Raw genomic sequence first — 14,147 nt, forward strand, 5'->3', positions numbered from 1 at the left:
GATTTATCCATTTTGATACTTTCAGTTCTAGCTCATTAGTTTTCTCTGCTGTATAATAGTCCATTGTGTGAATATACTTCAATTTAATTATCATCCTGTCAATAAGGCTTTTTCCAATTTTTCACTATTTAAAACAATATTGCAATGAATATTAATTTTTGTTCTTATGTATAAGGGTTCTTCTGAATATATATCTAGGAGTAGAACTTCTACTTTCTGCGTATAACCAAATTGCTCTTCAAAACAGCTGTATCCGTTTATACTAACAGCAGAGTTCCTTTACTCCACATGCTTGCCAAATCTGTTTTCATCAGATTAAAAACTTTTTTTTTGCCAATTTGAATGTATGTGACATTGTATCTTGCTCTGGTTTTGATTTGCATTTCCTTGATTACTAGTAAGGCTGAGCATCATATAGAAGCAATACACCCATACACAAAGACACAAACGTCCTTTAGTTTCCTTGGATTGTTTGTTCTTTTCTCATTCATTAGTAGGAGCTATTTTTGTATTGTAGGTACTAAGCCTTTGTTGGCTATATATGACTTGCAGACATTTTCTCATAGTCTATGTCTTGTCTTTTCACTTTAAATGGTGTCTTTTTAGAAAAGACCATTATTTTAACGTAATCATATTTATCAATCTTTTTCTTTAGGGTTTATGTTTTTTGTATTAAGAAATTCTTTTAAAAATACTAAAGACGACTTCCAATAGTCACTTCTAAAACTTTAACATTCTAATTTTTACCCTTTCGTCTTTAATCCACTATGATTCATTTTTGTGCATGGTATGATGTAGAGACCTAATTTTTACTTTATTTTTCCTGTATGGATAATCAATTATCCCACAACAATTTAGTATATAGTTTCTCTTGTGCCAAACATCAAGTTTTCACATATACATAATGATCTAAGTCATTAGAGCTGTTCACAAATATTCTAGTTTTCCTCTTTTCAGGTACTTAGTGTCATGCCCATATGACTTTGTGAGCCAAAGTGACATTTCCCATTTTCTGCCTTTGTAATCATGGAAGCAGGTACTGAGATGTCAGCCTAGATCCCTGAGTAACTGTGATGAGCAGAACATTGCTGCCAATTCACAGTGAACATGTAGCATTGGTAAGAAATAAACTTTTGATGCGTTAGGCCACTAAGATTTTTTGGCAGGGTTTCATTGTTATAATACCACCTAGCCTATGCCAACTGATACCCAGGGGTAGGTCCCTGGGCTCTCTGTTCTGTTCCAGTGATGTAATTGTCTGTCCCTTGATCATATATGGCATCTCAATTACCATTGCTTTATAAATCTTGATGTCCGAGAATGAGTCCCTCACTTTGTTCTTCATCAAAATTATCTTTGTTGTTCTTGGCCCTTACTTCTCTCACAGGAATTTCGGAATTAGTCAAGTTCCATTACAAACTCTGTTTAAAATGGAGATTGCAGGATGAGGCCTATAGGTGGTCTAAAGATCTCATCAGAAACTCCTAGGTGGAGAAAGGATAGTCTCTTCAATAAATGATGGTGGGAAAACTGGCAAATGCCACATGCAAAAGAATGAAAGCAGACCATTATCTTTCACCATACACAAAAATTAACTCACAATGGATTAAAGACTTGAATGCACATAAAACTCCCAGAAGAAAACATCCACAATATACTCTTTGACATCAGTCTTAGCGATATCTTTTTGAATATCATTTCTCCTCAGACAAGAGAAACAAAAGAAAAAAATAAACAAATGGGACTACATCAAACCAAAAAGCTTCTGCATGGCAAAAGAAACCATGAACAAAATGAAAAGACAACCTAATAACTGGAAGAAGATATTTGCAAATCATATATCTGATAAGATATGAAATATCTGATAAAATATATGAACAACTCATACAACAACAAAAAACCCAATTAAAAAATGGGCAGAGGATCTGAACAGATATTTTCCCAAAGAAGACATACATATAGCCAATAGGCACCTGAAAAGATGTTCAATATCCCTAATTATTAGGGAAATGCAAATCAAAAGCACAGTGAGCTATCACCTCACGCCCATGAGAACGGCTATTAAAAAGGCAAGAAATAACAAGTGCCAGAGATGATGTGGAGGAAAGGGAACCCTCATACACTGCTGGTGGGAGTGCAAACTGGTGCAGCCACTATGCAAAACAGTATGGAGATTCCTCAAAAAATTAAAAATACAACTATCACATGATCTAGCTATTCCACTTCTCAGTATTTATCCAAAGAACACAAAAACACTAATTTGAAAAGACATATACATCACTACGTTCATTGCAGCAATATTCACAATAGCCAAGACTTGGAAACAACCTGTGTCCATCAACAAATGACTGAACAAAGAAGATGTGGTTTATATAGAATGGAATACTACTCAGCTATGGAAAAGATGAAATCTTGCCATTTGCAACAACATGGATGGACCTTAAGTGTATTGTGCTAAGCAAAATAAGTCAGATGAAGAAAGCCAAATACCATATGATTTCATTCATATGTGGAAGATAAAACAACAACGACAAACAAACACATAGATACAGAGAATAGAATGGTGGTTACCAGAGGGAAAGAGGGGGGAGGGCAAAAGGAGTAAAACAGCAGATTTGTATGGTGACGGATGACAACTAGGCTTTTGGCAGTGAACACAATTAGCCCTATACAGAAATCGAAATATAATGATGTACACCTGAAATTTACATAATGTTATAAACTAATGTTACTTCAATAAAAAAAAGTTTTTTTAAAAAAACAACCCTGGATAACTGCATTGAGTTCAGGAAAGCACAGGTTATCCTGGAGAGGCCAAGGGAAACAAAGGAGGCCTGTGCTCAGTGTACTCTACCGCACTCTATCCTATTGAGATCATGAATCTATTCCAGACCCGAGTAAGGACAACAAAATAAAGAATTATAATAGCAAGGAATACTGTTACCCGAATCTGGAGTATGGTATTTGTCTGAGTTTCAGAAAGCAAGTAGCAATAGTGGGGATAGTGAGGGATCATGGTTTCTCCAAATAGCCTTACCTCAAAAAAATTTATCTTAGTCTATTTGGTTCCTAAGTTTTGGACACTGTATATAATCCTAAAAACTTGTCCTAGGAGTGTAGTCTCTATCCAGGCTATCCCATGTGCAAGTCTGCTCCAACCTTAAGTATATAATACTAGGTATGGAGGAGGACAGGTGTCCTTCCAAAAGGTGTGATATGACTCTCATTCATTCAAACATTATGATCCCGAACTATCCACCCCTTTGGTGAAGAATATGAAGCTGAGAAACTTCTCCAACTGTCCTGGGGAATATTATCAAACTCTCTGCAGTGGTACCCAACTCCTTCTTTCTAATTCTTTCAACAAGTAAACTCCGTTTAATTTCCTAGACATCACCCATACCTGGCCTTTCCATTAATCCAAATCTACAACTGGCATTTATTACTACAATGGTCCTGTAAGGTTAACCGACATCATTAAAATCTTGAGTCTTCATAAACATGGTATAGGCCCCCATTTAATTTATGTCTTCTCTTACATCTTTTAATGTTTTATAATTTTATAATTTATAAAGTTCTTTTGGCAGATTCCTAGGCATCTTATAGTTTTATTTGCTATTATAAAAGTTATCTTTTTACAGCAATGTAATTCTTAAAATACATAGGAATGCAACTGATCTTTTCACATTGTCAGATGTTTAGTAATCTTGTTGAACTTATTAGTTCTAATAGTTGTCTGTAGGTTCTCTTGCATAATTTTTATAGAGCACATGGTCAGTAAACATTTCTGTAAATGGCCAGAGAGTAAATACTGTTAACTTTGCAGGTCATACGGTCTCTGATGCAACTACACCAAGCAGCCTTTGTAGTTCACAAGCAGCCATAGACAATATGGAAACAAGCAACACTTGATTTATAAAAACAGACAACAGCCAGATTTGGCTCATAGGCCATAGTTTGCTGATCTCTGCTATACATAATCACATTATCTGTGAATAATAGCATCTTTTTTCTTTCCAATTCATATACTTTTCTTTTTTCTTGTGTTACTGGGCCAGCCAGGACCTTCAGTTGAATGCTGAATAGGAGTGGTGACAGCAGGCATCCTTGTTTTAAGGGCTACTTCTTTTTTTTCATTTTTTCTTTTTGAGGAAGATTAGCCCTGAGCTAACATCTGCTGCCAATCCTCCTCTTTTTCCTGAGGAAAACTGGCCCTGAGCTAATATTCATGCCCATCTTCCTCTACTCTATATGTGGGACGCCTGCCACAGCATGGCTTGACAAGCGGTGGTAGGTCCACACCCAGGATCCAAACTGGCAAACCCCGGGGCCACCTAAGTGGAACATGTGAACTTAACTGCTGAGCCACTAGGCAGGGCCCTGAGGGCTACTTCCTATTGATTCTTAAGAGGATTTTTTCTAAGGTTCTGCCTTTAGAATGCGTTTGCTATAGGATTTTTGTAAATAAACTTTATCAGGTTCAGAAAGTTCATTTTTCTTCATGGTTTGCTAAGAGTCTTTAATCTATGGGTACTGAATTCTATCAAATACTTTCTCCTCAGCTATTGGGTAAACTTTCCTCCTTGATCTATTACTGTGGTAAATTATATTCATAAATTTCTAGTACTAAATCATTTCTCACCCCTCACATAAACCAAACTTGATCAGGATATGTAGTAACATTTTTAAAAACTGCTGGATTACATTTGCTGATATTTTATTTTGGATTTTTACATCTGGGTTCGTTAAGTGAAACTGGCCTGTAATTGTTCTCTTACACTGTACTTGTCTGACTTTGATTTCAAGGTTATCCTAGCCTCACAAATAAGTTGTAGATGATAACAGCGATTGCCTGTGGGGAGGGGAACTGGGTGACCTGGGGATAGAGATAGGGGAAGACTAACTTTTCATTGTACGTCCTTTGTACCTTCTGAATTTTGTACAAATAAACAAAATTTAGAATTAAGAAAAGAGAACTCAGATTCTTCATTTATAAAAATAGGTATGATAATCTTTCATTCTCAAAAGGTTAAATGAAATAGTATATATGGAAGTCCTTTATAAATTTCAAACACTAAAAAAATTTTCACCTCATCATTTACGTATAATCAAGTAAGTACTAAATGACGTGATATAAAAACGCCACAGAAATCAGAGTAGTCAGAGAAGGCACCATCTAAGACGCTTGCTCATGCCACTTCCATCTTCTCCTTTTTCTATCCAAATCTAAGCCATCATTCAAGGCCAGGCTCAACCACCAACTCTGCCGTGATGCTCTGCCTGTCATCCACACCACTTCTCTTCATTTATCCTGTCTCAATTACATATTCTGAAGGCCTTTAGCATGCATTTGCCATACAACTTCTCTTGTGTCATTACCTTTTTCATAAATAACTCTTAAATTGCTGTTTACTTCTCAGATGTTTGTATTATTATATTATCTCACCAATCTGGATTATAACCACTTCAGGGTGGAAATCATATATCGTCTTTCTCTCTAGGCCACACAGCATCTAGGGCACTATTTCACATTTAGTTGATATTTGATAATCATTGATGGAATAAATGAATGAATAACAAAATGAACGTTAACTATGATAAACGTTAGGCTAGCTCTTGTAGGATTACTGAAGGGAAAAAAGGAGCACATTTAAGGTAAAAGAAACAATGGCACAAAATTACACAGACTAGAATTAACAGTGTACAGGCATCTGAAGGCATGTCTATGTGCGTGAGTATACACGTCTGTGGCAAGGAGTTAGTTATAAATATGGATGAAAGAGAATTTTACAGTGGGACACAGTGAAAGAAGTCACCTTAAATGACAATCTAAGAAATAAATTTGTTCCAACAGATAATAGTGAGCCACTATATTTTCTCTACTTCCTAGTTATCAATTTTAAGTTTAAGCTAACCAGTGGAGGTAAACAGCAAAATTAAGAAAAAGAACTATGGCACAGTGAAATATTTAATGCTGAGATGATATACATCTGGGACTTGCTTTAAAATATTCCAGAAAAAAGTACAGCAAATAGATAAACAAGAAGGGTGAAATGCTGCTAACTGTTGAAGCTGGGTGATGGTGGGTACATAGGAATTCATTATATTAAATGTTTCACTTTTTTTTTCCCCCTTTTTCTCCCCAAAGCCCCCTGGTACACAGTTGTATATTCTTCATTGTGGGTCCTAGTTGTGGCATGTGGGACGCTGCCTCAGCGTGGCTTGATGAGCAGTGCCATGTCCGCGCCCAGGGTTCAAACCAACAAAACACTGGGCTGCCTGCAGTTGAGTGCGCGAATTTAACCACTCGGCCACGGGGCCAGCCCCTCACTTTTGTGTTTAACAATTTCCACTAAAAAAAAAAGGGAGGGGGTGGAAGTAATCCTGGCAAAAGGGTAAGAGTTAAGGTCAGGGCATGATCTGTTACAATTTGTAAAACAATTATGTACCAGGGCGTGTACTCCCCAAAAAATGTAAAGAAGAAAACAGCAGTGAATGACTTCTGAAGGCAAGTAAGACAGAAATAGGTGGTGTTGGTGGTTCAAATAAACAGTGTTACTATAAGAAACAAAGAATAAACTGTCAGAAAACTCTGAAGGGAACCAAATGTGTTGGTGGCCGTAGTCAAAGCTACAGTGTTAGGATGAATATCTGTCAGCTATCCTGAAAGATCTAGAAAGATGAGAATTGTTTCTGAAGGTTAGAAATGGTTAAGGAGACCTTAAAATCAAGTTTTGATTGAACAGTCAAAATAGATGCTAATTTGCACAGGGTCAAAGAAAGGAACCGTTGATGATATTTCCCAAATGCTTATAATGGTCATAACTATAGTTCATAAAGGATCTAAAATATTCCGTGGGAACTCATGAAAGACAACAGTGCTTCTCAATTTGAGATCTACTCTTTATTTATTTTAAAAACATGTAAGAAAATCCATCCTAAAGTTTTCGCTTTTAGTCCAGAATTGAAGTTTATGACTATGCTATAATTATTTTTATAGAGTTAAACATATCTCATTAATTAAAGCTAAAACCATCAGATTAAAGGGAGTGAAGTCAGCATCATGGCCAAGTGAGTTGTTCCCTTTGTCTCTTCCCTCTAAGTTACAACTAAACGGACATTCATTAACCAACAGAGGATTCCCTACAGAGCACAACAGGACGTCTGAGAAATACAGGCAGGCATACATCTGAAGGTGCGTGGACCAGGTCCTGCGAAGCAGTGGGACTGGGTGAGTGGACCTCTCTACCTCCCTGGAATCAGTGAGCCAGGTTTCAGAGCCTCACACAACAGCTGGCACGACTATAGTAGGAGGTGGAGGCAGCCAGACCATGAGTGCAAACACTTCTGGAGTGTCAGCCCAGCTGTGGGAGTGCCCACCATGCCACAGCAGTCTCGGCTGTGGGAACACACTCCACTGAGTAGCGACAGTTCAGCCCCCATGTAGACACCATGACCACCAAGAGCAGGAGCTCAGCCAAACCACCCGTGAATGCAGTGCCAGCCTGCACATGCAAACCTGCTCACTAAGCCCAGAGGCCCCACCTGCACAAGAGCAACCCACTGAGTAGCAAGAGCCAGCCTGCACAAACACAGAGCAGCCCTACCTGCACAACTTCCAGTAGAGGGGGCAGGATTCAGAAACACAGCTCCTGCTCCCCCACAGCAGTGGCAGGTGGAATCTGTGACCTGATACTACCACAAATGTGCTTGCAAAGGGTCAACTTATCAAACAACATGAAGAGCTACAGTAACACTTCAGAGCAGGAGGCAAATAACAGTTCTCCAGACCAATCTTGACTCTCAGAAATTTGCAATCTAAATGACAGAGAATTCAAAGTATTTATCATAAAGACACTCAACAAGTTACAAGAAAACTCAGAAAGATAGTTCAATGAGCACAGAATTAAAATTAATGAGCAGAGGGTATACTTCACCAAAAAGATTTAAGCCCTTAAAAAAACTATATAGAAATTCTGGATACGAAGGACAGAATTAATGGGATAAAAAATAATTTAGAAACCATAAAAAATAGAGCTGACGTTATGGAGGACAGAATTACTGAATTAGAGACAGAAATCTAGAAATGCTTCAGATGGAGGGGGAGAGAGAACTAAGATTTTTAAAAAATGAAGAAATTCTTCGAGAAATATCTGACTCAATTAGGAAAAGCAACATAAGGATTATGGGTATTCCAGAGGGAGAAGTGAGGGGGAAAGGAGCAGAGAGCTTATTCAAAGAAATAATAGCTGAGAAGCTCCCAAACCTGGGGAAAGAACTGGACTTACAAGTACAGGAAGCCAACAGAACTCCTAATTGCATCAATGCAAAAAGACCTTCTCCAAGGCATATAACATTAAAACTGGCAAAAAGTCAATGAGAAAGAAAAAATACTAAGGGCAGCAAGGCAGAAGAAAATAACCTACAAAGGAACCCCCATCAGGCTTTCAGCAGATTTCTCAGCAGAAACCTTACAGGCTAGGAGAGAATGGAATGATGGATTCAAAATACTGAAAGAGAAAAACTTTCACCCAAGAATATACTATCCAGCGAAACTATCCTTTGGATATGATGGAGGCGTAAAAGGTTTCCCAGATAAACAAAGCTGAAGGAGTTCATCACCACTAGACCTTCCTTACAGGAAATGATGAAAGAAGCCCTCATACCTGAAACACAAAGGCAAACGTTTACAAAACCTTGAACAAGGAGATAAATAGACCAATACAATCAGAAAAGTGCAGCTCTATATCAGAATAGGTCAGTAAACACTTAATTATAACATAAAAGACAAAGGGCGGGGAAGCATCAGAAATAACTATAAACACTTCAATTTAGTCACAAACACACAACACAGAAAAGAACAATTTGTGACAACAATAACTCAGAAAGGAAAGAGGAAAAGGTTGGAACCTAGTTAAGCTAACGGAGACAAGAGACTATCAGAAAATGGCCTGTCATCTACGAGATCTTTTATACAAACCTCATTGTAACCACCAAACGAAAAAATCAAAGCAGAGCCACAAATCATAAATAAAGAGAAAACTGAGAAAACCATCTCAAAAAACCACCAAACTGAAATGGCAGTCAGAAATACAAGGGGAAAAAAACATGGAAATATAGAACAACCAGAAAACGAGAGATAAAATGTCAGTATTAAGCCCTCATATATCAATAATCAGTCTAAATGTAAATGGATTTAATTCTCCAATCAAAAGACACAGAGTGGCTGGATGGATTAAAAAACAAGACCCAACAATATGCTGCCTCCAGGAAACACATCTCAGTTCTAAAGACAAACATCGGCTCAGAGTGAAAGGATGGAAGATGATATTCCAAGCAAATGGCAAGCAAAAGGAAGCAGGTATTGCCATACTTATATCAGACAAGCAGACTTCAAGATGAAAAAGACAATGAGAGACAAAGAGGGGCAATATATAATGATAAAAGCAACATTCCACCAAGAGGACCTAACACGAATATATATGTGCCTAGCACAGAAGCACCAGAGTATATAAAGCAACTATTAACAGACCTAAAAGGAGAAATTGACAGCAACACAATAATAGTAGGGGACCTCAACACCCCACTTATAGCAATGGATAGATCATCCAGACAGAAAGTCGACAAGGAAACAGTGGCCTTAAATGAAATACTAAACCAGATGAACTTAGACAGATATAGAACATTCCATCCAAAACAGCAGAATCCATATTCTTCTCAAGTGCACACAGAATATTCTCAAACACAGACCATATGTTGGGAAACAAGGCAAGCCTCAAAAAATTTAAGAAGACTGAAATCATATCAAGTATCTTTTCTGACCACAGCACCATGAAATTAGAAATCACTTACAAGATAAAGGCTAGAAAAGTCACAAATATGTAATCAACATGCTACTAAACAACTGTTGGATCAGTGAAATCAAAGGAGACATCACAAAAATACCTGGAGACGAAAATGAAAACATAACATACCAACTCTTATGGGATACAGCAAAAGTGGTTCTAAGAGGAAAATTTATGACAATACAGACCCACAGCAAGAAAGAAGAAAAATCTCAAATAAGCACTCTTAAACTACACCTAACTGAAAACTAGAAAAAGAAGAACAAACAAAGTCCGCAGAAAGGGGAAAATAATAAAAATTAGTGCAGAAATAAATGAAATAGACACTAAAAAAACAATTGAAAGACCCAATGAAACAAAAAGCTGGTTCTTTCAGAAGGTAAACAAAATTGACAAACCCTTAGCCAGACTTACTAAGAAAAAAAGAGAAAAGGCTCAGATATCTAAAATTAAAAGTGAAAGAGGAGAAATTACAACAGGTACCACAGAAACACAAAGGATTATAAGAGAACACTATGAAAAATCAAATGCCAAGAAACTGGACAACCTAGAAGAAATGGATAAATTCTTAGACTCATACAACCTCCCGAAATTGAATCAATAAGAAATAGAGAATCTGAATAGATCAATCACAAGTAACGAAATGGCAACAGTAATCAAAAACTTCCCAAAAAACAAAAGTCCAGGACCAGATGGTTTCTCTGAAGAATTCTACCAAACATTCAAGGAAGAGTTAATACCTGTCCTTCTCAAAGTATTCAGGAAAACTGAAGAAGACAGAATGCTTCCTAATTCATTCTATGAAGCCAACATAACCCTGATACCAAAACCAGACAAGGACAACACAAAGGAAAATTACAGGCCAATATCACTGATGAACACAGGAGCAAAAGTCCTTACCAAAATACTGGCAAACTAAATACAGCAATACATTAAAAGGATCATATACCATGATCAAGTGGGATTTACACCAGGGACACAGGGATGGTTCAATATTCGCAAATCAATCAATGTGATGCACCACATTAACAAAATGAGGAGTAAAAATCACATGACCATCTTAATAGATGCAGAGAAAGCATCTGACAAGATCCAACATCCATTTATGATCAAAACTCAATAAAATGGGTACAGAAGGAAAGTACCTCAATATAATAAAGGCCATATATGACAAATGCATAGCCAACATCATACTCAACAGTGAAAAACTGAAAGCCATCCCTCTGAGAACAGGAACAAGACAAGGGTGCCCACTCTTAGCACTCCTATTCAACACAGTACTGGAGGTTTTGGCCAGGGCAATTAAGCAAGAAAAAGAAATAAGAGGTATCCAAATTTGAAAGGAAGAAGTAAAACTTTGCCTGTTTGTGGAGGACATGATTCTATATATAGAAAACTCTAAAGAATCCAGAAGAAAACTATTAAAAATAATCAACAATATTGCAGGGTACAAAATCAACTTATAAAAATCAGTTGCATGTCTGAGCCAGCCCTGACAGCCTAGTGGTTGAAGTTTGGTGCTCTCACCACTTCGGCAGCCCAGGTTCATTTCCCAGTTGTTGGACCACACTACCAGTATGTTAGCTGCCATGCTGTGGTGGCGGCTCACAAAGAAGAACTATAAGGACTTACAACTGGGATATACAACCATGCACTGGGGCTTTACAAAAAATTAGCTGCATTTCTACACACTAATAACAAACTAGCAGAAAGAAAAGTCAAGAACACAATCCCACTTACAATCACTACAAAAAGAATAAAATATCTAGGAATAAATTTAACCAAAGAGGTGAAAGACCTATACAATGAAATCTATAAGACATTATTGAAAGAAATTGAAGATATAAAGAAATGGAAAGATATTCCATGCTCATGGATTGGAAGTATAAACACAGTTAAAATGTCCATATTACCTAAAGCAATCCACAGATTCAATGCAATGCCAGTCAGAATGCCAATGACATTCTTGACAGAAATACAACAAAGAATCCTAAAATTCATATGGAACAACAAAAGACCCCAAATAGCTAAGGCAATCCTGAGAAAAAAGGACAAAGCTGGAGGCACCACAATACCTGACTTAAAATATACTACAAAGCTATAGTAATCAATACAGCATAGTACTGGCACAACAACAGACACACACAACAATGCAACAGAATTGAAAGCCCAGAAATAAAACCACACATCTACTGACAGCTAATGTTCAACAAAGGAGCCAAGAACATACAATGGAGAAAGGAAAGTCTCTTCAATAAATGGTGCTAGGAAAACTGGACAGCCACATGCAAAACAATAGAAGTAGACCATTATCTTACACCATGCACAAAAATAAACAAATAGGATAACATCAGACTAAAAAGCTTCTGCAAGGCAAAGGAAACCATGAACAAAATGAAAAGACAACCCACCAAATGGGAGAAAATATTTGCAGATCATATATCCGAGAAGGGGTTAATTTCCATAATATATAAAGAACTCATACAACTCAACAACAAAAGAAACAAACAACTCAATCAAAAAATAGGCAGAGGATAGGAAGAGACATTTTTCCAAAGAGATACCGATGGCCAACAGGCACCTGAAAAGGTGTTCAACATTAGTATTAGGGAAATGCAAACCAAAACTACAATGAGATATCACCTTACACCTGTCAGAATGGCTATAATTACCAAGAAAAAACAGCAAATGTTAAAGAGGATGTGGAGAAAAGGGAACCCTCATCTACTGCTGGTGGAATGAAAACTGATGCAGTCACTATGGAAAACAGTATGGAGGTTTCCCAAAATATTAAAAATACAAATACCATACGATCCAGCTATCCCACTACTGGAGATTTATCCAAAGAACATGAAATTGACAATTCCAAGAGATTTATGCACCCCTATGTTCAATGCAGCATTATTCACAATAGCCAAGATGTGGAAGCAACCCAAGTGCCCATCAACAGATGAATGGATGAAGAAGATATGGTGTATATACACACAATGGGACACCACTCAGCTATAAAAAGACAAAATCGTCCCATTTGCAGCAACATGGATGGACCTTAAGGGTATTACGTTATGGTTATTACGTGAAATAAGCCAGACAGAGAAAGACAAACACCATATGATTTCACTTCTATGTGAAAGATGAACAAACACATGGATAAAGAAAACAGATTAGTGGTTACCAGAGGGGAAGGGGGTCGAGGAGTGGGCAAAAGGGGTAAAGGGGCACATAAGTATGGTCATGGACAAAGTTAAACTACTGGTGGTGAGGATGATGCAGTCTATACAGAAACCGATATAGAGTAAGGTACACCTGAAATTACATAATGTTATAAACCAATATGACCTCAGAAAAAACCCAACTAGATTAAATGAGAAGAATTTACAACACTGAAAGGTTTATATAGACGACAAAGAAAATAAAAGAAAACCACTTACCGTAAGTAATCAATAGAAGGACAAAAGGAATGTTTTTAAATAGGTTCCTTATTGATTTCTCATAGGAGTACTCTTCAGGGGAACTGTCTTGGATTGCTGCTTGAGCCTGACTTGGTGGATACTGAGGTTTTTCTTTGAATGCTGGAAACATACAGAAAAAGGCAATTAAATATATGTATCTTCCTCAGTGAGCAGATTAAATTCACCTTAAGTTTAAAGAGGTAGTGAATGTCTTTTATAGTGAAGCTTTTCATTTTCACTAATTTCTAAATGAAGAATAGTTTGGCATTATCATCTCAGTCCTCTGAAACTGACTAAGACACAGAGATTTGGCCAATTCGCACAACTGAATAGCAAAACCAGCAATATTATATCACAACATTGCCCGCTGATTATTCCATTTTTAGTTATGCAAGATCAATTTTGATTATATTAAGTATTCAACAATTGTATTTTTAAATTTAGTTCAGTTTATAAGTAGAGGTAACATCAGATATGAGCAAGCCAATGTATTATTGAACTTTTAGAAGACTGTCTTTAGTAATTATTTTCTTGATATTTGACATAGTTTATCATCTGATCTAATAATACTTTTAGAACTGAAAAAGTCGAGGTGGATTCATGGGAGCGGAACTAGGTGTTTCTTGCTGACTCACTCTAGCTGCATATGGAAAATCTAGGTGTAGAGCTGAGTGATACAAAAGGCGATATATGGTTTCCAACACTGTAAGTTCTAGCACTTCCGATTTTTATGGAGTTACAGATCTCACAGCCTTCTCAGCCAGACATTTAGAGACTGCTCTTCTGATGGGCAGGGAAGGATCTACCAACTTCCTGTAACACGTGGCTAGAGAGATTTCTGTAGGTTTAG

General features: G+C 37.1%; 1 protein-coding gene across 1 annotated transcript in view; it reads right to left on the reverse strand.

The window, feature by feature from the left end:
• The window catches only part of FLVCR1 (FLVCR choline and heme transporter 1), a 36,705-nt gene that overhangs the window by 11,506 nt on the left and 11,052 nt on the right, over positions 1-14,147 (reverse strand). The window contains exon 3 of the mRNA XM_001488684.7: positions 13,277-13,417. Coding sequence (XP_001488734.2) covers positions 13,277-13,417 — 141 coding nt within the window. The remainder of the gene's footprint in view (positions 1-13,276; positions 13,418-14,147) is intronic.

The sequence above is a fragment of the Equus caballus genome, chromosome 5, assembly GCF_041296265.1.
Source record: "Equus caballus isolate H_3958 breed thoroughbred chromosome 5, TB-T2T, whole genome shotgun sequence".
NCBI classification, from domain to species: Eukaryota; Metazoa; Chordata; class Mammalia; order Perissodactyla; family Equidae; genus Equus; species Equus caballus.